We start from the raw sequence: 20,364 nt of genomic DNA on the forward strand, positions 1-20,364 counted from the left end.
TGCCCTCTGTCTCCCCTGCCAACATGAGCATTCCTGTCTTCTGCCTGCTCCCTCACCCTGAGTGTAGTAGGCTGGGGTAACCTACTAGAACCTGCTCTGTCTAGCCTTGGAAGACTGCTATAACTTGGCAGTCGTAGTTTGGAAGCTTGAAGGAGAAACAGGAGCCGCGTTTTTCCTTCTGCGCCCCCTAATGGTCTTCTTTCCCTTTGTATTATGCCCACAAAAAGAAAATTCCTATCTAAACTCTTCTGCTGCTTGCCTGGGGAGCCACACAAAGCTGGGAATTTGGGCAGCCTGAGTCCCTTGGTCCCTGAGTTGGCTCCTGGATGTGTGTTCAAATGGGTCTGCCCCCATCCATCGGGTCTGGGCGGGTGCCCTGGGCAAGGCTGGGGCCTGAAAATGAGTCCTGGGACCTGTCTGCCATCTCACAGAGCCCAAAGCGCATCCTTGTCCCTCTTCCAGTTGCCCCCATCTAAGAGCCACGCTCAGTGTGATGAGAGATCAACCTCGGTGGTGGTGGTGGGGGCCAGGTGAGGGTTCTCATTGGTGTCTTTTAAGAGGCTGAGGTTTTCTACAACGCCAGGCCAGCAGCTGAATAAGACAGGCTGCTGCTCCTTATGAGAAAATCCTGCTTCTCTCTGTTTTTTCCTGGCTTGCTTCTGGGGGCTGTTATGAGGCAGTACTGCAACATGTGTTGGACCTGGAAAATTGGATGTTTGTGTGGCTCAACAGCTTTCTAGGGGAAGGGCAGCCACTTTTTGGTGGCCACCTTCTGATGTCACCTATCAGAGTTCTTGTAGGTGGTATCTGCCTGCACGGTCATTTACTAAGCCCCATTCAGCTTTTGCTAAGAGGGTAATGATCAGTCTTGTGCTCAGGGAGTAGCAGCTCTCAGTGTGTATGTGAGTGAGGGGGGAGGTCCCTGGGATGGCAGGGACCCTGCTTCCTGCACAGCTCTGTCCCCAGCACAGGGCCTAGTGTGCAGCAAGATCAATAAATACTTGTGGAATGCATCACTGTGCCCGCTGCCTACGTTTGCCCGGCGAGAGAGCTGGAGACCCTCACATGAGGCCAGGTTACTGTGGCACTCTGCCTGCCGGGCTGACTCCACCCTCCTGTGCCCTCTCCACCCCTTACCCTCCCCCCATGCGACCTTACACTCCTATTGTCCTAAACTGGTGATTCAGGCCTTTCAGCCCTTTGCAGAACTTTGGCCCTTTGGAGGCAGGGCAGTCAGCAGGGGGAGGTCTAGCCCCCAGCTCTATTTCTGAGTGGCTTAACTGGCTCCAACCGCCCAATCTGCCCTGATCAGATGGAAGCGCCCGGGGCTATTTCCCTGCAGCTGGGAGTCAATGCACTGTGTGCTCCAAAGCTGCGTCTGCCCTTGGGGCTGCCCACTCCCTCTTCTGATCCCTTGGGCGGGGGAGAGACCTATCTAAGCAGGGCTTGGACTACATCTCCCAGCGTGCCTGTCAGAGTGGTGGCCTCTGTGCGTCGGCTGCACCCGTTGCGGGCAACAATGCAGCGGGCTGGGAGCATGATGTCCCGTCTGGGCTCGTGTCTCCAGGCGCTCCCCTCGGCCCTGCGCCGTTCTCTCAGTAGTGCACAGGTGGGATAGAGGGTGCTGGGTTGTGGTGCCAGTCTTGGAGGGTGGGGGAGGAAGAGGGCCGGGGCCTGGGGCCTTGGTGGCACTGAGCCCAGCCGCCCGCAGGACGTGCTCCGCAGGACACCACTCTATGACTTCCACCTGGCCCATGGCGGGAAGATGGTGGCATTCGCAGGCTGGAATCTGCCTGTGCAGTACCGGGACAGCCACGTTGACTCACACCTGCATACACGCCGGCACTGCTCGCTCTTTGACGTATCCCACATGCTGCAGGTGAGCCAGGGGAGTGCACTGATTGCCAGGCCAGGGCTTCCTCTCAGTCCACAATGGTGCAACCCTCAGCTTTCTTTGCTGGGAGCTGGATTCCAAGGGCAGCCCTCTCAGAAGAGTTGGAGGTCTCAAGGGTGTAATGTACTATGGCCCCCAGTAAACTGACTCAGAGGGTCTCTTGATCATCTCCTGTCTTATCTCTCTAGCCTGCTCCCACTTAGTGGGAGCCCTCAACGTCCTGGGTTTTCCAGGGCTGCCACTCATTGTCATCCACTGTCCTAGGTATTGGTTTGGAAAAGGGGGTATTTCAGGAAGGTGCTGGGCCCTTTCAAGTTCCCTAACCTCCCTGAGTGCATCTCTTCTGTATTGGCCGGTGTGGGGGAGTCAGAAAGTAGGGCTTCTGCCACTTGCAGAACCAAAAGACTAGTCAGGCACTTCGGCTGGATTGGAAAGTGCTGTGGGTGGCAGGGAGGATGCCTCCTAGCCCCGCGGCTTTCCAGAGGCTTTTTGATCTCTTTCCCAGACCAAGATATTTGGCCATGACCGGGTGAAGCTGATGGAAAGTCTAGTGGTTGGAGATATTGCAGAGCTAAAGCCAAACCAGGTGGGCCTCTCTTTTATTTCTGCTCAATGAGTGTTCTTAGTCATAAGCCAGCAAACCAGTCTGAGTCCCTGCTTCGGGCCTGGGGGCACAGAGATGGATCAGACACAGTTTCTCATGGCTTTTGTTCTTGGGGGACAGAGTCTCTGAGTCATGTCCAGACACCCAGCCATCTGCAGGGAGGGTCCTATCCCATCCCCACCACATCAAGCTGGAAGGCCAGAAACCCAGGTTCATGTCCTGTTCTGTGACTTCCATGCTGCTTAACCCCTTGCAATTTAAATTTTAGTCCTGGGAATTCCCTGGCGGTCCAGTGATTAGGATTAGGACTCTGTGCACTCACTGCCAAGGGCCTGGGTTCAATCCCTGGTTGGGGAACTAAGATCCCACAAGCTGTGCAGCCAAAGAAAAACGAAAGTGTAGTCTGTAAACCAGCAGCCTCATCGTCACATAGGAGCTTGTTAGGATACACTCTCAGGCCAGTTCTTCAGACCTGCTGAATCAGAACCTGCATTTTAACAAGATCCCCAGGTGATTCATGTGACCTCTTAACCTCAGGCTCTTCTTAATACTGTCCATCCAGTGGGGAGGCTGAGGCCAGCCAACCTCAGTGTTATAGAGGGTTGTTGTGGAGCACATGGGGTCATCAAGATAGACTTTGAAGCTGCTGCTGCTGCTTTTTTTTTTTGGCCATGCTGGATTTTAGTTCCCCAACCAGGGATTGAACCCTCACCCTCAGCAGTGAAAGCGCCGAGTCCTAACCACTGGACCACCAGGGAATTCCCATAGACTTTGAAGCTTCTGTCCTGGGGTTTGGAGCACAGACTGAGTTGTCCTAGGTCTGGGTGGGACGAAGCATCAAGTCCTAGGTACGGTGGGTTAAGTGTGAGAGGGGCTCTCTGTACTAAATGGGGAGGAGTGCAGAGGCCCCACCAGATCAGGGAGGTGTCCCCCAAGGTGGGGAAGAGGTGAAACCTTTCTCAGTGTATGAGGATCAAAAACCCTGGGCTTGTGCAGGGGCCTGGGCTGACCCAGCCTTGCTTCTTGCACTGCCACCACCCCTCAGCTCTATTCACGAGGGTTCATGAGTTTGTGGTGGCTGAGTGGGCCCAGGGGCGTGTTTGACTCACACTTGACCTTGGCCTCTTGGACCTGGAGGCAATGATGCTCCACTTTGATGCTAGGGAACACTGTCGCTGTTTACCAATGAGGCTGGCGGCATCTTAGATGACTTGATTGTGACCAACACCTCTGAGGGACACCTGTATGTGGTGTCCAATGCTGGCTGCTGGGAAAAGGACCTGACCCTCATGCAGGTATAGCCCCTCTGTGTCCCAGGTACCCTGTCCTCCTTGTTCACAGAGCAGCATCCTTGTTTTCCAGGACAGACCTGGAATGGATAAGGAGCTCAGACAATGGCTCTTTGAAAGAACAGTGGGCCAGAGCGGGCCCTCCCTGGAGCATGCTAAGTTTCAGTGGTGGGGAAGTGGGGGAGGTGGGGAGGTGAAGCTGATCCTGGCCCCTAAGTGAGGATCCTCTGGTGAGGATGGAAGGCTGGAGCCTGGTGTTAGAGCTGGCAGACCTGGGCATGAGTCATCCCTACCACTTAGTAGTTATATGACCTTGTTAAGACGGGAAGCAGCCTACTCTGCCGAGCTCTGCAGCACCAGGTGCTCAGTAAGGGGTCCCAGAGCAAATGTGGTATTTCTTTCCTTTCAGGACAAGGTTAGGGAGCTTCAGAACATGGGCAACGATGTGGGCCTGGAGGTGATGGATAATGCCTTGCTAGCCCTGCAAGGTAAGTGGGCCAGGCTGGGTTTGGAGCTGAACTTTGCCTTCCAGGTTTCCTCTACTGCTTGGCAGAGAGGCCGTGCCGGGGGAAGGTGAGGATGGTGCACCATAATTCTAAGTTTGGTATCATGCCCTCCTTCTACCTGCCACAAGGCTCCATGGGCTGTGGGCAAGAGCATCTTCTCCCACCTGCAGAGTGAGGCTTGCTCAGGTCTTGTTCTGGTCCCTAAGGGCTGTGATCCAGCTTTCTGGGGCACCAGGACCTGGACACTTGGTTATTGGCTCCCTGGGCCCAGGCCCCACTGCGGCCCAGGTGCTACAGGCTGGCGTGGCAGATGATCTGAGGAAACTGCCCTTCATGACCAGTGCTGTGATGGAGGTGTTTGGCGTGTCTGGCTGCCGTGTGACCCGCTGTGGCTACACAGGAGAGGATGGTGTGGAGGTTTGTCAAGAAGTGGGCACAGGGTAGTGCAGGGCATAGGACTCTGGGGCCAGCAGCCCATCTGCTCCCTGGTGTCCCTTGCAGATCTCGGTGCTCGCCGCGGAGGCAGTCCGCCTGGCAACAGCTCTGTTGGAAAACCCAGAGGTGAAGCTGGCAGGTCTGGCGGCCCGGGACAGCCTGCGCCTGGAGGCAGGCCTCTGCCTGTATGGGAACGACATTGATGAACACACTACACCTGTGGAAGGCAGCCTCAGTTGGACATTGGGTAAGCTGGGCTAGCACTCAGGGAGGGGATCCTGAAGGCTGGAGTGACCCTTGATGAGACCAGCCAACCCAGGACTGCTTCCAAGGTTGTGTAGCCTGGAGCAAGTGGCACAGCCTCCCTGAGCCTTCATTTCCTGAAGATACCACAGTGGCTTTGCCCAATAGATACTGAGGACCCTCAGCAAGCTGAGGTGGGGAGCATGGCCTCCAAGACCAGGGGTCAGTAGGTGGATGGCTGACTGCACTGCAGGGGAGGAATGGGGTCTAGGGGCAGCCTGAGCGAAGGGGCCTTGATGCTGGATAGATGTCACTTGGGTTCCTTGTCACTAGGACCTCCTGTAGTCAGGGGTCCTACGGACTCTGGCTTAAATCTGACGTGTCATGTTCCAGGGAAGCGCCGCCGAGCTGCTATGGACTTCCCAGGAGCCTCAGTCATTGTTCCCCAGCTGAAGGGCAAGGTGCAGCGGAGGCGTGTGGGGTTAATGTGTGAGGGGGCTCCTGTGCGGGCGCACAACCCCATCCTGAGTACGGAGGGTACCGTGCTTGGTAGGTTGACCAGGGAAGTTGGAGAGCCCTTGTCTCTTCCCTAGGAGGGTGGGGACCCTGGGCTGGCAGGGTGGTGTTGACACATGGCGTCTGCCTGGACAGGTGCTGTGACCAGTGGCTGCCCCTCACCCTGCCTAAAGAAGAATGTGGCGATGGGTTATGTGCCCTATGAGTACAGTCGGCCAGGTACCCTGCTGCTGGTAGAGGTGCGGCGAAAGCAGCAGATGGCCATGGTCAGCAAGATGCCCTTTGTGCCCACAAACTATTTTACCCTTAAGTGAGGATGACTTGGAGCAGGGCCCTCTCCTCCAGGAGCCTTACCCTGGAGGGCATTGTACAAGGGGCTAGGGGTTTGTACAAGGGGTTTGTCAGGAAGCTGAGGCAGAACACACTTGGGGTGGCTAGGTGGAGGCTGGTACTGGTTGTCTGGGTAACGGGGTCACACCACCTATTCCCACTTCATCCTGTGCCACTTGCAACTTCAAGACCCCATTTCTGAGTGATGGACCAGCCCACGGTCCCATTTACCCCACTCTTGCCTGCTGGAGAAGCATCAGTTCTGGCACCTCGCCCTTCCACTCTGCCAGGTGCTGCCTGTGGAGCAAAGGCTCACCTTTAGGGGGAGGAGAAAGCCTGCCCAACCTACCTCACCACGGTTTCTCACACTGCAAAGGGTCACTACCTTGGGCAGTGCCGGCTACCTCCTCTGGTTCACTTTCCATGAATTCAAACTGTTGCCTCTTCCTGGGCAGGGATGATTCCTGACTCACAGAGGGTTGGCCTAGTAGGGCTGTGGTGCCCGTGTGTAAACTTGGGGATGGCTGAGGGGGGCATGGACTCATTCTTCCACATTCTCCAGTTGGCCCAGCCTGCTGCCCAGCAGCCAGCCATGCCAGGCTCACCACCTGTTCTGAGCCCCAGGGCTGTTGTAGGGCAGGCTGGGCCTCCTCCCAGACTTGCCTTATCCTGGGCTGACCTCCGTCCCTGGGACTTATTACTGGACTCCACTGACCCCTAAAGAAAATAAAACATTAAATGAGCTTCCTTCCTTCTTGCTTGCTACAGTTCTAGCTTCATTGTTCTCTGTCCACAGGGTTCCTAGGGTGCCAGTCCAATGCCTGCCTTCCTGGCCCAGACTCAGAGTGGGTTCCCCTTGAGAGGGGCAGGTCTATAAAAACTAAAGGGGAGAGTGCCCCTACTGGGCACCACCACTGCTCCTCCAGGGAGATGGCATCACCTCTCCACCTCTGCAAGTTGTATTCTGGGTGCTCAGGGGCAACAGCCCCCAGGGTGTTCCCTCTCCAGTTTCCCCTGTGCGTGCACACTGTCCTGTCAATAACCACACAGCTGATGCACTTCCATGTTTAATAAGCCACATCCTCAGTTGAGCCTGGGGTGAAATATGGGAGCAATTCTGAGTGTGGTGTTTGTTGTCAGTGGGTAGGCCTGGGGCTGCAGAACCATCATCCCACCAGCCAGAAGATACTCCGGAGTACTCGTGCATGAGCTCAGCATAGTCCTACTTCAGTGCACTCTGCAAAGACAGCCTAGGCAAAGGCTGCCAGATGGAAATGTGACATTTAACAGAGAGGAAGGAAGCAGTGGGACATTGAGGTAGCTGCTGGCCCAGCAGAAGCAGGCAGAAGTATGTCCATCAGGGAAGCAGGCAGGTCTAGGGCCACACTGCTTTCAGGAACTGGTGTTTGCCACTTACACCTTTATAAGTTCCCTTGGCTCACTGTGGAAGTGGCAGGCCTGCCTAGCCTGTGGGCTCTTAGAACGAAGCTCCTCTGGTTCCAGGTCAAGATGGGAAGTGGTGAGGCTGCAGGGCACAATGGGGCCGCTTTGCACTAAACAGCTCAGTATGTCCCTTTGAGGGGCAGGGTACAGATCCACAACCCCACAGGCACTTAAGCAGTGGAGATGGGAGTTCACCCCTGGGATTCAGCCACTTCTAGGTACCCAGCTTCCTTCTGGGAGGGGTTAAGAGGAATATGAGTACAATGAAAAGACAACTTACATAGCCTGACTCACACCTGGAGAGCTCAGGATGAGCCAAAGGAGGTGGGTGTTTGGTGTCCACTGTCTTATACTTGAATGGCCAGCTAAGTAACCATAAAATATAAGGCTGTGTCCAGGCCAGGATTCCCTGGGTCCCTGCCAACAAAGCAAAACCAAATAAAGGAAACCCCAGGCTTAGGGGAAAACAGACCTGCCTTACAAATCTCAGAGCTGGTCAACCTCAGGCTTCCTCCCAGGGACAAATCTCTACAGGGTCACATCCCAGGGGGATGGGAAGAGGAACAGGAAAAAGCCAAGACAGAAAATGGACTGTTGCCCTCCCCAACCCAGAGGCTTCTGAGCTGACCCCTGAAAGGAGAAGCATGCCTTCTCTCCTTAAGCCACCCAGATCAGGGTACAGGCAAACTCTTTACTGGCCCAATGCCTGGGGCTGCTGGAGGCAAGACCAAGGGCAGTGGAGGCCCAGCCCTGCAAGCACTGGCATACTCCCTGCCCCCAACCTCTACCCCCGCTGCAGTCGTCCCTGGGGTCTGGGCAGCAGCAGAACCCAGTATGGGAGCCAGCAGACCTGGTGATGTTCCTGGAGACCCCTCTGCTGCCTTCCCTTATTCTCTGTGGGTTTTAAGAGGTTCATTTGCTGCTGTTTCCCTGAAAGTGATAGAAGAGAAGAGGGGTTATTCCGCGGACAGCATAACAGTCCCCTTGTGGGGGCTGAGCTGGGCTCAGTAAGGCCACACTATAACCTAGACCTCTCTGCTGAGCTTCCACAGCCCTCACTGGGTCCATCACTTTCCCCTGCAGACTTATTCGTCCTCCTGCTTCTCCACTTTGTGAATGGTGCTCCCATCCTTCGCCAGTTGCCAAGGACAGAAACCTGTGCAGTGGCAGGCCTCCTAATTGGCCTCTTGCCCTCTCTATTGGACACCTTTACCTATTTGCCATAAAGCAGGCAGTTATAAAAGCAAATTTGGTCAGGCCATGGCTTTGCTGAGTCCAATAGCTCCTTGAGACTTGGGATAGGGTATTCCAGGTCCCTTCATGCCTTTATGTTTGAGCTCCAGCGTCACAGCCTTGTCTATCCTTCCAATATGTCACCCTTGTTCTTGCCTCTAGGCCTTGTTCTGTCCATTCTCTTTGCTTGGTACACCCCTAGCCTTTGCCCTCAGCTTAGGTGTCTGACTTGGAAGATACCAGCTCTGATGACCCTTGCCTCTGCACTGCTGCCCTCCCCTTTTATTTATTAAAAAATTTTTTAAAATATCTTTATTGGAGTATAATTACTTTACAATGTTGTGTTAGTTTCTGCTGTACAACAAAGTGAATCAGCTATATATATACTTATATCCCCATATCCCCTCCCTCTTGAGCCTCCCTCCCACCCTCCCTGTCCCACCCCTCCAGGTCATCACAAAGCATTGAGCTGATCTCCCTGTGCTATGCAGCAGCTTCCCGCTAGCCATCCATTTTACATTTGGTAGTGTATATATGTCAATGCTACTCTCTCACTTCGTCCCTGCTTCCCCTTCCCCGCCGTGTCCTCAAGTCCGTTCTCTACATCTGCGCCTTTATTCCTGCCCTGCCACTAGGTTCTGCTCTCCCCTTTTAAATCTCTGGTTCCACCTGTGAGCAGGGCCTGGGTTGTTCTTGTTCTCTGGACCTAGTGTGGCCCCTGCCATGTGGTAGGAGCTCAGAGATCAACTGAATGAATGCTCTGATTAGTGAGTTCATGTTTTACAGATTAGAAGGCTGATTTGATGAGTTCAGTCAGTGCACTAAGGACAGAGGCTCCTGCCTTTCCAACTGAGGGGCTTACAGTGCAGTGGAATCTCTACATCTCTTACAGTGCAGTTGCCACTACATCTCTGAAATTGTGACAATAATGCCACCCACCGCACAGGTTACTGAACAGCATACAGATGGGCTGTTCAGACATCGATGTCACTTGAAGCCTGAGCTCTAGTGCAGACCCTGGGGTTTGCTGCAAAGCTGGTGGCCTCCTACCCTGAGAACTCCCTTCCCCTGTCCTCAGCTCAGGGGTGGCCTCTGCCTACTAAGCATGGGGTAGACATAGGAGTAGATTTACTCACCAGGAAGGGAAATGCGTGGAGCCATCAGGTGTGGATCCGTTCTGGCCGCCCAGACCTGGGGGCAGGAACACATCCAGAGCTGCAGCAAGCTGGGGGTGGGTATCTGAGCAGGCATCAGCCCAGGTCAGGTTAGAGGCCAGTGGTATTGTTTGATGGAGAGTGTAGTGGAGGCCCTAAGGGACTAGTGGTATTGTCTGACGGGGGTTGAAGAATTTATATGTGACGGGTGGACTGGTGGGGTTTCTGGCGTGAAATGGTATGTTGACATGGGTCAGGGTACAGCGTTAAGTTGTGATGAGGTTCTCAGGGGACCCACTGGTAGTCTGGGGGGGGGTTCTGGGGAGCCCAAAGGTACAGTCTGTGGGGGAGGGGGTGGCCGGCCCACGGAAGTTGGTGGATCGTCTCACCTGGCCGGTGATACAGCCCGGTCACCGTACTCCCGTAGAACCCCCACGCCAGCTGGATGCTCAGGAGACTTAACACCAACCAAAGCAGCAGCAGCTTGAAGAGGGTCACGCGCATGTCCTGCGCCTCCCACTCCAGCAGGAACTCGCTGCCGAGGGCGCCCAGAGCGCCCAGCACCGTGGCCGGCAGAGCCTGCAAGGACTGCCCAGACCAAGGCTCCGCCATGACTGGCCGGCGTCCCAGCCAGGGGACTGTCACCGTAGTCCCCACTGCGCAGGCGTCTGGTCTTCCGGAGCCAGGTCCGCTAGGGCGCACGCGTAAACCCACGGAAGGCACGTCTACCCCGCTTGCGCGAAGAGTTGGCAGTTTGGGGAGGAGTGTTAAAACCGCGCACGCGCACCTAGCCCCACCCTGCTTAAAGGATGAGTGACTCGAGGAGTATAAAATAGCAACCAGGTCTTTTATAGCCCAGGAGTTCCCATGATGCCCCACGCGGCTGCAATGATTGGTTAAGAGTCTTGCTTTTAGGGTGTGGACACGCTCCTAAGCAATCGTGGCTGAGCAGGGAGTGCGCGCGCGTGCGCGGGGCCGCGACTGGGGCCGGCTCGAGCCCGCTGGGCACACGGGGGCGCGCACGTCTCTCCCCGCCCTCCCGCCGCCGTCGCCGCCCGCTCTTGCTTTCTCGCGCTCCCCGCCCGTTGCTCTCCGTCGGTTCCCTCGTTAGTCCGCCGCAGCCTCTTCAGCCACCCGCCGCAGTCTTCGAGCTTGCGAGTCGCGGACGGGAGTCCTCGGCGCGGAGAGGCCGGACTCGGAGTCGTCGCCTGAGGTGAGCGAGAGGGTTCCCTCCTGGCGCCGCGGTGCCCCGGGCCCGCCCGCCCGGCACTCTTCCGGCCGCCCGCCAGCCGCCGCCCCGCCGTGGCCGCGCCCCACCTGCTGCTCTCGGCCGGCAGCACCAGGACCTTGGCCCCTGACCCTGACCCCAGGCCGGGGACCCAGGCCCCGCTTCCAGAAGCGACGGCCCCGCCCGCGCAGTCCCCGGAAGCGCGCCCCGCGGCCTCCCGCGCCCCTTCCCCCGCCCGGCCAGGCCTGCTGGAGCCCAAGCCGCCCGCCAGCTCTCGGTCCCTGTCGCTTCCTCTCCTAGGGCCGCGCCGGGCAGGGCGGGGGCTCTAAGCTGGGCCCCACGAGCTGCTGGGCAGCCGGCCCCTGTGAAGCGCGCGTGGCGGTTGGAGTTGAAATAGGAAAGAAACTCTTTACAACTCCATTTTGGCTTTTACGTTTAACATGAAACATGAATCACCGTTTTATACTGCGTGAAGTCCAGTTATGTTTTGGGTATTTTCGTTTTTAATGCAGTATGCTTTGAGATTGTGTAAGTAAAATATAGTGTTGAAATCTTAAGGGTTAGAATTCTTCGGTATTTAAAAGAAGGGAATTTTCCAGTTGAAAGGAACATTTTTTCATGATTTAAACTGTGTGTCATCAAAATAAAGTATTAATTTGCAATTTTGCTTAGTCTAAATTACTGCCTTGATTAGGAATCACCTGGACATCTGTCCTTAGTTACCTGTTGGATCCAGTTACACGTTCACTAAATAGTACTATTTGCACTCAAATTGATTTGGTCAAAGCCATGTTTAGTAGTTTATGATAGAAAGTTGGCATTCTTTTTCCCAGAGTTGGTTTCACTTGTGTTTCTTAATGATCCTTATTTTAAATTTTTACTTCTGTTGGTAACTCGTTTGATTCTTTTTGTGTTTAAGACAGTTTATTGAAGTAAATGTTTCTTGCAGATGTGTGATCAGGTTATACTCCTGCCAGATCTGAAGGGGGAAAAATACTTTAAAAATTCTTTTAAATGTTGTATGAGGTGAGAATTTTTCCGCCACTTGGTGTCACACACCCAGATGTGTAATGCTTATGTACCATTGCCTGATTGTCACTTTAGACATGGCTAAATTGGGAGAGATGCTGCTTTGAGCATTTGGCACAAGTGACATTGTTTGGACTGAAATAGAAGATTAATTCTTAATTGTAAAGGATAACTTGAGGGATCTCTTTTGATAAATTGTCTTGAGTAATTCTATTTACTTTTTTAGAGCACTAGTGGCTCTTGGGGACATAAAATATATGAGATGAAGAAAACAAACAAAAAATATATATAAGATGGAACTTGGTTTTAGTCAAAGTCTAGTCCTAGACTTATAGCCTCTGTTCTCATAAATATCTGTACTAGAGGGAAGAAGAGAGTAGGAATCCACTGACTTTTTCACTGATCAAGAATTTTAGACCTGAAAGGAATCTTTAGGACTTGTAGTCCAACCCCATTTGCAGATGAGAAACTGAGTCCCAGAGACTTAAGTAAATTTCCCAAGGTCATATGTCTAGTCAGGTGCCAGCCAGAACTATTTTCACTGTAAGATCTTCTCCATGTACTCCCAAACAGCTTGCTTAGAGTCAGCTAAAATTCAGGACTTTCAACTTATTCCAACTGTTTCTTCATTTATGTATTGCTGAGTTTTCATGTATTGGGAGAATCTGAAAAATTTTCCAAGCAAATTTCAGTTCTTAAGCTTTTACTCTCCTTTCTGTAATTTGGATGGTCCTACAGCAGTTGATTGAAATAGGTAAATGAATATACAGGGTCTCTGCTTGGGCTAGTTCTTGCTGTGAGGTGTTTTGGTCTTCTTGAGGGACCCAGCTTCTTCCACAGGCAGGCCTAGACTCCCCTGCTCCAAATCCAACATAGTTAGGCCCTGATAAGATGTTATCGGGCAACTGTGGGCTCTTTTGACTATTGATTTGAGGTGGGATGGAGAGAAACAGTATATATTGAGAATATAGTTTTCTGTGTATATGTATGTGGTGGTGGTTTTTCTTGAGTATTTTCAGTCCTGATTCCTTGTTTGTCAGTTAACTCCTTTTAAAACTTTAACCTGGTCATGTGGGGGTGTAAGTTATTAGAGTAAAAACAGGTAGATCTTCAGGTGTTTCTTGTCCATAGGGTGGAGTCCACGCTGTGACTGGAGAAGGTGGGTTGCTACTTTGGGCCTTCTTTATTGTCCTGGAGCTGAGAGAGTCACGTTAACTTTGCCAGAAGAAAGACTGATATTTCAACTTGTAAGAGCACAAATTTGGGCTTGCTGGGCTTCTATAGACAGCACCTCGGGTTTAATTGCATTGTGGCTACTAGTGATAATGATAAATGGTACATAATCACTGGATTTTAATCACATATATTTGCAGTTTTAAAAGGTCCCTAAAGGTATTTCGTCTTCCCTTACGACTTACGTTTATTCCTTTATGCACCTGGCCTGTAGAACTATTTGCTTGTACCTTCACATTAAGATAACCAAATTTTAAACTTGTGTTAATGTGTCTCACTATAGTCTGCTCTTTGGGGACATGCTCATTGTTAAGTACTTGTGAGATTAATAAATTAAAATTCTCAGTACAAAGTTAGTAATTACTGTAAAATTCCTATTTCAAGTGTTTATTTCAAGTGATTCATTTTTAATCTGTGGTGCTGAAGTATTAAGTCCTTGTATAATCATAATTATGGTAGTCATGTGACTGAAAATCAGATAGACATTGAAGCTACTCATTCTGGGTGTTGGTCTGAGTTTATTGGTACTTCCTCCAGATGATTATGAATACATGTTTATAGCTAATAATCATCAAAATATGAGATACTCTGTTAAATTGGAGCCAGTTTGCAGTTGATACCAGATTGAGCTTGATTTTTTTTTTTAAGTGGGTGGGTAAAGTAAATGTGCTTAAGCATATTTATGATAGCATCTTATTTAATATTCAAGTAAAGGGAAAGAGGAGAACATAAGCAGCCAGTGAAATAAGTTTGGAGTGGAGTGAAGGGAAAAGTGGGAGGTAAAATGAAATTAGAGAGGTGGGCAGGGACCACATCATGTAGGACCTTTTAGGACATGGGAAGTTCTTTGGATTTTTTTTTAATCATCAGATTTAAAAAAAAAATCAGGATAATGATCCGATCTGATATTAAACAATTAGAATCATTAACCAAGAGTAGGGGGTAGATCTGAGTCCATTTTGACTTTAAACAGTAAACTAATACTGACCATTTCTGACGAAGGTATCAGAAGGATTTCCTAATATTATTCATGTCCTTAATCTAATGATTTCAACCTGTTTTTTGAATCCATTGATTTTCTGACCGTTGTCTTTAATTTCTGTGTAGTGCCTGTATTAAAAAGGAAATGTAATTTGATAAAGCAGGTCATTCAAATGTTCATGGTAGGCTGGGTGGTAGGCATACAGGTGTTCACTGTAAAATTCTTTTAACTTTGCTGTGTGTTTGTAATGCTGTGTGTTAAATGTTTATAATGTTGGGAAATTAATTTGTGTAGGATTCATCTGCTTTTGATTTTTGCTTTTAAAAGGGCAACATTAATTTGTAATACTCAGAAAATAAAGTTGATAGTGTGCATTTTGTTAAGTGAAGGAGGCCAAAACGTTTAAAAGTGGTAAATTTTATGCTGTGTCAGTAAAAATTAAATTCTGTGCCTTTCCCCCTTCTGGATTCTGAATTACTTAACAGAACTTTGGGCAAGCCCATTTTACATCCTGTGCTTTTGTTTTTTTCTTTGTGAAATGAATAGACATAATTCCTGATTTTTTTTTTTAATGTGTTTATAGTACCTTTCATCTGAGAAGTTCAAGGCACTTTGTAGAACTTCTGCCACACAGGCTGTGGGTCTTGCAGCACATTTGTAAGGTATGTAAATAGCTTTCATTCCCCTTCCTCCATGGAAGAGAAATAATTATTATATATTATATATTAATGTAAGTTCTAAGGAAATGTGGGTGCAATACTATTAATGATTTTCTTTTCCACCAATCTTGAGATCGTTATCTTACTCCATAACTTTTCTCTCTGGTCTTATTTTCCAACCTCTCTCTATAAGATGCTCCTCTAACTTCCTATTTCTATTCTAAGCAATATTTTTCTTCTTAGATGAAGATATATTTCCTAACCTCTTAATCTTTAAGGAGATGTATTTACCATATTATACACATACTTCTCTCGCTTCTGGATCACTCCCATCTTAATTCTTCTGTTTTTAAATTTCTTTAAGTTTTTGTTTTTTCTGTAGAGTAGTTTGGTCATCTTACAGTTTGTGCACAGCCTGTGCTTTGGGTATGTCTAATTATCAGTAGAAAATAATTCAACCAGAGAATGAGGATTGGAGGACACTCCTTCTTACCAGAGGAGTCAGCATTGAGAGGAATGTTAAGAGCAGGTGTAATAGCCCATCCAGGGGCTATTCAGATATTTTAAACCGATTACAAATAAAGGAAATAGAATCATCTTAATTTTATTGATACCATGTAAGTATCCTGGTTTGGTACCATTTTGACTACTACTTCTTGTTCTCCTTGGGTCTGAGGGAACTCTGTATATAAAGAAGTGAGCTGTTAAGAGTATGAATATTCTCATTTGATGAGATAGGCTACCTGGCAGGGAAGTCATATAACGGTAGTGGTTTTGGTTGGCTTTGAACTTATGGTTGGCTTTGAACTTAACGGTTGGCATCGTAAAAGGAATGGCCAAGCTAGCTTGTTGTTATTCATTCATTGAACAAGTAGTTACTATATGCAGGTGCTGTTCTGGGACACATTTGAAGAAAACAAAGAAGGTCCCTGCCCTCAGGTAGTTTTTTCTTTGTTTTACAATGTCTTTATTCCTAAAAACATGAACATTTTGAATCATTTCATGTGCTTTTCTCAATATCACTGACGAGAAAGTGGAAAGCACGTCAGGGGTTAATAATCACAAAAACATTAATAGCGCTGCTCATTTTTATTCTGATAGGGAATACTGATGATCCATGGCAAGAGATTAGCCCAGTGCAACTGCTGGGCATAGGACAGCAACTGGTCTAGCACCACTGGGCGTGATACTCTGTTGCAGTTCCATGAGGCTTGAAATTCTTTCAGCAGATTCGAGTGATGCATTAGGGTGGTTTGATTGATGGCCTCTCTTAAAAGAGGGCAGACTGTATTTCAAAGTTGTTTTCTCAGTTGTTCATTTTTGACATTACTGAGTTAAAAACAAGGTTATGCTTTTGCTCTGTAAGTTTGCTTACATCAGATTTCTTTCACCAGAAAGGCTGATGGCCCTGTAATTACAAAAGAATTCTGCCATAGACAGTGTGCCTGCCTGCCTGCCTGCCTGCCTCCTGCTTGCCTGCCTGCCTGTCTGTCTGTCTGTCTATCTATCTATCTATGTATCTATCTGTCTGTCTGTCTTTAAGCAGGTTATTTTATTTCTTTGAGCCTCAGCACCTACATCTGTGAAATGAAGATTTCCATTTCATAGGAATTTTAGATGAAATAATACGTGAAGAGCACAATGCTCAATGCATATTAGTTTTCTCCCTTGTTGGAAATACTTGTTCTAACTCTGGTAGATTCTTCAAGTATATTTTTCTTTCAGGATATCAGTGCATTGTATTTATATAGTGACCGTTTGCTTTCAGAGTGATGAAGATTTTAATAGGAAGCTTAAAGTTACATGAATTTCTTTACTGCCACCTGACTGAATAGGAGGAACACGTGTTTCTTGTTTTCATTTTCTTTTCTTGTCTTTTGTTTGTTTAACTATAGGAGTTAGTATGTTGGGCTTAGATTTTACCATCATTTTTTTATTTTTTTTGCGGTACGCGGCCCTCTCACTGTTGTGGCCTCTCCCGTTGCGGAGCACAGGCTCCGGACGCACAGGCTCAGCGGCCATGGCTCACGGGCCCAGCCGCTCCGCGGCATGTGGGATCTTCCTGGACCGGGGCACGAACCCGTGTCCCCTGCATCATCAGGCGGACTCTCAACCACTGCCACCAGAGAAGCCCCAGGCTTATTCTTTAGAAATTATATTTTACATTAATTAAGTTTTCCAATTTTGCTAAGCTTGCATCCTTACCATAGTCCCTAAGACAGAAGGCCCTAAAACTTAACGGGAAAATGTTTTGAACCACTTCATCAGTTTAATAGTAGGCCCCAGAAGCAGTTCCCACATAAAAACTGATGTGTTTTTTGCAAGAAGAGGGATAAAAGAAGATAGGTTTTTATTTTCTGAAGTTCCTAGCTGCTGTAAAATACAGAGACCCAATTCCATTACTGTAAAAAATTGTTTGTGCTTTGATTTTAAGCATATGGTTGAAAGTTCTACTTTTGTTATATGTACACTGCTATTTTTACCTTATTCCCATGGCAGTTGTGTCTCAGTTGATATAGTGCAGATGAGTTGTCCCCTGGTGCCTCTTCCATGGGCCCAGAGAGCAAATGTTTGGCCACTCTTCCAGTGTACCTTTAGGTAACCCTATTATTTGTTATTTAGGTTTTGAGGCCTAAGGAAGGAAGTACGTTTAAGGTGGATATTTAATGTTGTAACAGTACAGTTTTTTGCCACGAGATAATTTTATTACATGATTTGGCAGTTTGGTTGGAAACACTGGCGTTTAGAGTTTTTTGTGGGAAAGTTCTTTTCTGGATGAAGTCTTTTGTTTAACTTTTAAAGTTATTCAAAGGAGACTTTATCTTTTGAAGGTCTTAGGTTCAGAAAAGGAAGGCAATAGAATATCTTAGGTAAGAGCATGGACTCTCTGGAGAGAACTGACAGTTAAGTACTAGCTCTTATACTTGACAGCTTATGACTCTGGATAGTAATGTTACCCCTTTGTAACCCAGTTCCTTCTCTGTAAAATGGGGTAACAGAGTGCTGTGAGGGTTCAGTGAGAGAGAAGCACTTAGCCCCAGTGCCAGACATGCAGGTTCAGTTCTTTTAACTTTCACTATTCAAGTTACAGTTTGTAGTACCTAGTAATCACACTTTAATCTAATCTGGAAGGTGATTTTTTTGGAGGGGGGATAGCACCCTAAGAATTAATTTGGGGGGAAATAAACAGGCCTCTCTACTGGATCCCTGCTGCTTAGGAACAGTGGTTCGCAAACCTGGCTATTCCTAAACATGGGATCCAGTTCCTAAAGTTGGAATTACTTCAGGAGGCTTTTTTAAAAATCACCTTTGTTGAGGTGTAATTTGCATAAATAAAATGTACTTATTTAAATAACAGTTTAGTACGTTTTGGTAAATATATACACCTGTGTAATTGCCACCCAGTCAAGATACAGAACATTTCCTTGGGAGGCTTTAAGATTTTCTATTTTTAGGGGGGCGTTGGATGAATTGGGAGATTGGGATTGACTTATATACACTACTGATACTATGTATAAAATAGATAACTAATGAGAACCTACTGTATAGCACAGGGAACTCTACTCAGTGCTCTGTGATGTCCTAAATAGGAAGGAAATCCAAAAAAGAGGGGATATATGTATACGTATAGCTGATTCACTTTGCTGTACAGTAGAAACTAACACAACATTGTAAAGCAACTATACTCCAATAAAAATGAAAAACCATTTTCTATTTTTAACTAGTTTTTTATTTAAAACAATATATGTACTTTATTCTTGTTGGGACTGTGAATTACAAGTCAGAACTACAGTGAGGTGCCACCTCACGCCCATTAGGATGGCTGCAAGTATCAAAAAAACAGAAAACACCAAGTGTTCTCAGGAATGTAAAATGGTACAGCCACTATGGAAAACAATATAGAGGCTCCTCAATAAATTAAAAATAGAATTACCATCTGATCCAGAAATTTCAGTTCTGGGTTTATATCCCAAATAATTAAAAGCAGGATCTTGAAGAGATATTTGTACACCTGTGTTCATAGCAGCATTATTCCCATTAGCTATAACAAGGAAGCACCCAAGTGTCTACCATCCAATGAATGAATGGATACGCAAAATATGGTATATACATACAATGGAATGTTATTTAGCCTTAAAAAGGAAGGAAATTCTGCAATGTGCTACAACATGATGAATCTTGAGGACATTATGCTAACTGATGTAAGCGAGTCACAAAACGGCAAATACTATATGATTCCACTTACACGAGATACTTAGAGTAGTCAAAACCATAGAGACAAAGTGGAATGGTGGTTGCCAGGGTCTGGCGGGGGAAGAAGAATACTGGGGGGCGGGGTGTTAATGTACAGTGGGTATAGAGTTTCAGATTACAAGATGAAAAGAGTTACGGGGATAGATGGTGGTGATAGTTGCACAACAGTGTGACTGTATTTAATACCACTGCACTGTACGCTTAAAAGTGGTTAGGATAGTAAATTTTGTTATATATATTTTACTACAATAAAAGGGGGAAATGCACTAGTTAAAAATAAAATCATACAGTAATGTTTATAATAAAAAGTGTATATTCTTCCTGTCCTAGAGTGCAGTCCGTCTCTCAGAGTATTGCTTCCTTTGGAGCTTTAAAGGTATTTTAGAGCAAGGGGTTGGTAAAGCATGTATATTCATTGCAAGGCAAAAGGGGTAGAGCATGAAAACAAGCCTTTCTCACATCTCTGCCTCCCAAGGTTCTTGCTTCAGAGAAAACCTTGTACCTGTTTCCTGTGTATAAACCAAGTAACTGTTTCATATGTATCCTTCTAGAGATACTGTGTCCCTTTTTTATATACAAACTAATGCACATCACACTGTTATACATCTATTCTTTCCCCTTAACAATAGGTCTTGTTGATTATTTGGCAAGATAGTTAAAAGTATACACCGTGGAAAATAGTTTGGCTGTTCCTCAAATAGCTAAATACAGAATTACCTTACGACTCCTAGGTGCATACCTAAAAGAATTGAAAGCGGGTACTCAAACAAATGCTTGCACATAAATGTTCATAGCAGGGCTTCCCTGGTGGCGCAGTGGTTGAGAGTCCACCTGCTGATGCAGGGGACATGGGTTCGTGCCCCGGTCCGGGAAGATCCCACATGCCGCGGAGCGGCTGGGTCCGTGAGTTATGGCCTCTGAGCCTGCGCGTCTGGAACCTGTGCTCCGCAGTGGGAGAGGCTCACGTACCGCAAAAAAAAAAAAAAAGTTCATAGCAGTACTATTCAAATACCCAAAAAGTGGAAATAATCAAAATGTCCACCAACAGGTGAATGGATAAACAAATATGGTATATACATACAATGGAATATTATTCAGCTATTTTTTTAAATGAAGCACTGATACATGCTACTGTGTGGATGAACCTTGAAAGCATTATGCTAAGTAAAAGAAGCCAGACACAAAAGGCCACATATTGTATGATTTCATTTATATGAAGTATCTAGAATAGGTAAATCTGTAGAGACAAAGCAGATTGGTGGTTGCCAGGTGTTGGGGGCATGGGAAACTGAAGACTGACTGCTTAATGTGGGTGTGGGGTTTTCTTTGGTG

The 20,364-nt window shown here is 47.9% G+C and overlaps 3 protein-coding genes across 8 annotated transcripts in view; 2 read left to right on the top strand and 1 right to left on the bottom strand.

The window, feature by feature from the left end:
• The first annotated feature begins 1,479 nt into the window (after positions 1-1,479).
• AMT (aminomethyltransferase) lies at positions 1,480-6,639 on the top strand. The gene is made up of 9 exons (XM_082849184.1): positions 1,480-1,609; positions 1,712-1,879; positions 2,400-2,480; positions 3,662-3,793; positions 4,197-4,275; positions 4,565-4,710; positions 4,795-4,975; positions 5,365-5,520; positions 5,623-6,639. Exons 1-9 carry the CDS (start codon positions 1,520-1,522, stop codon positions 5,799-5,801), a joined length of 1,212 nt encoding a protein of 403 aa, XP_082705310.1. The 5' UTR covers positions 1,480-1,519; the 3' UTR covers positions 5,802-6,639.
• Positions 6,640-6,878: 239 nt separating this feature from the next.
• On the bottom strand, positions 6,879-10,325 carry TCTA (T cell leukemia translocation altered). 5 transcript variants are annotated; one of them, XM_082847380.1, is made up of 4 exons: positions 10,037-10,325; positions 9,630-9,732; positions 8,111-8,190; positions 6,879-7,078 (listed from the first exon to the last, which is right to left on the bottom strand). In XM_082847380.1, exons 1-3 carry the CDS (start codon positions 10,257-10,259, stop codon positions 8,148-8,150), a joined length of 369 nt encoding a protein of 122 aa, XP_082703506.1. In that variant the 5' UTR covers positions 10,260-10,325; the 3' UTR covers positions 6,879-7,078; positions 8,111-8,147. The 5 variants fall into 5 exon arrangements, with proteins under 5 accessions (XP_082703506.1, XP_082703505.1, XP_082703504.1 ...); XM_082847379.1 differs by having other exon boundaries at positions 6,879-7,493; XM_082847378.1 differs by having other exon boundaries at positions 6,879-7,677.
• A 355-nt stretch (positions 10,326-10,680) lies between these two features.
• RHOA (ras homolog family member A) overlaps positions 10,681-20,364 on the top strand; it is a 51,103-nt gene continuing 41,419 nt past the window's right edge. The window contains exons 1-2 of one of the 2 annotated variants that reach the window (XM_082847959.1): positions 10,681-10,860; positions 14,703-14,781. The gene's annotated coding sequence lies outside the window, so the exon portion shown is untranslated. Of the gene's footprint in view, positions 10,861-14,332; positions 14,782-20,364 lie in introns of those variants that run through there. The other variant, XM_082847960.1, reaches the window with a different exon arrangement.

This window comes from Leucopleurus acutus (assembly GCF_964270905.1).
Source record: "Leucopleurus acutus genome assembly, chromosome: 10".
Lineage (NCBI taxonomy): Eukaryota > Metazoa > Chordata > Mammalia > Artiodactyla > Delphinidae > Leucopleurus > Leucopleurus acutus.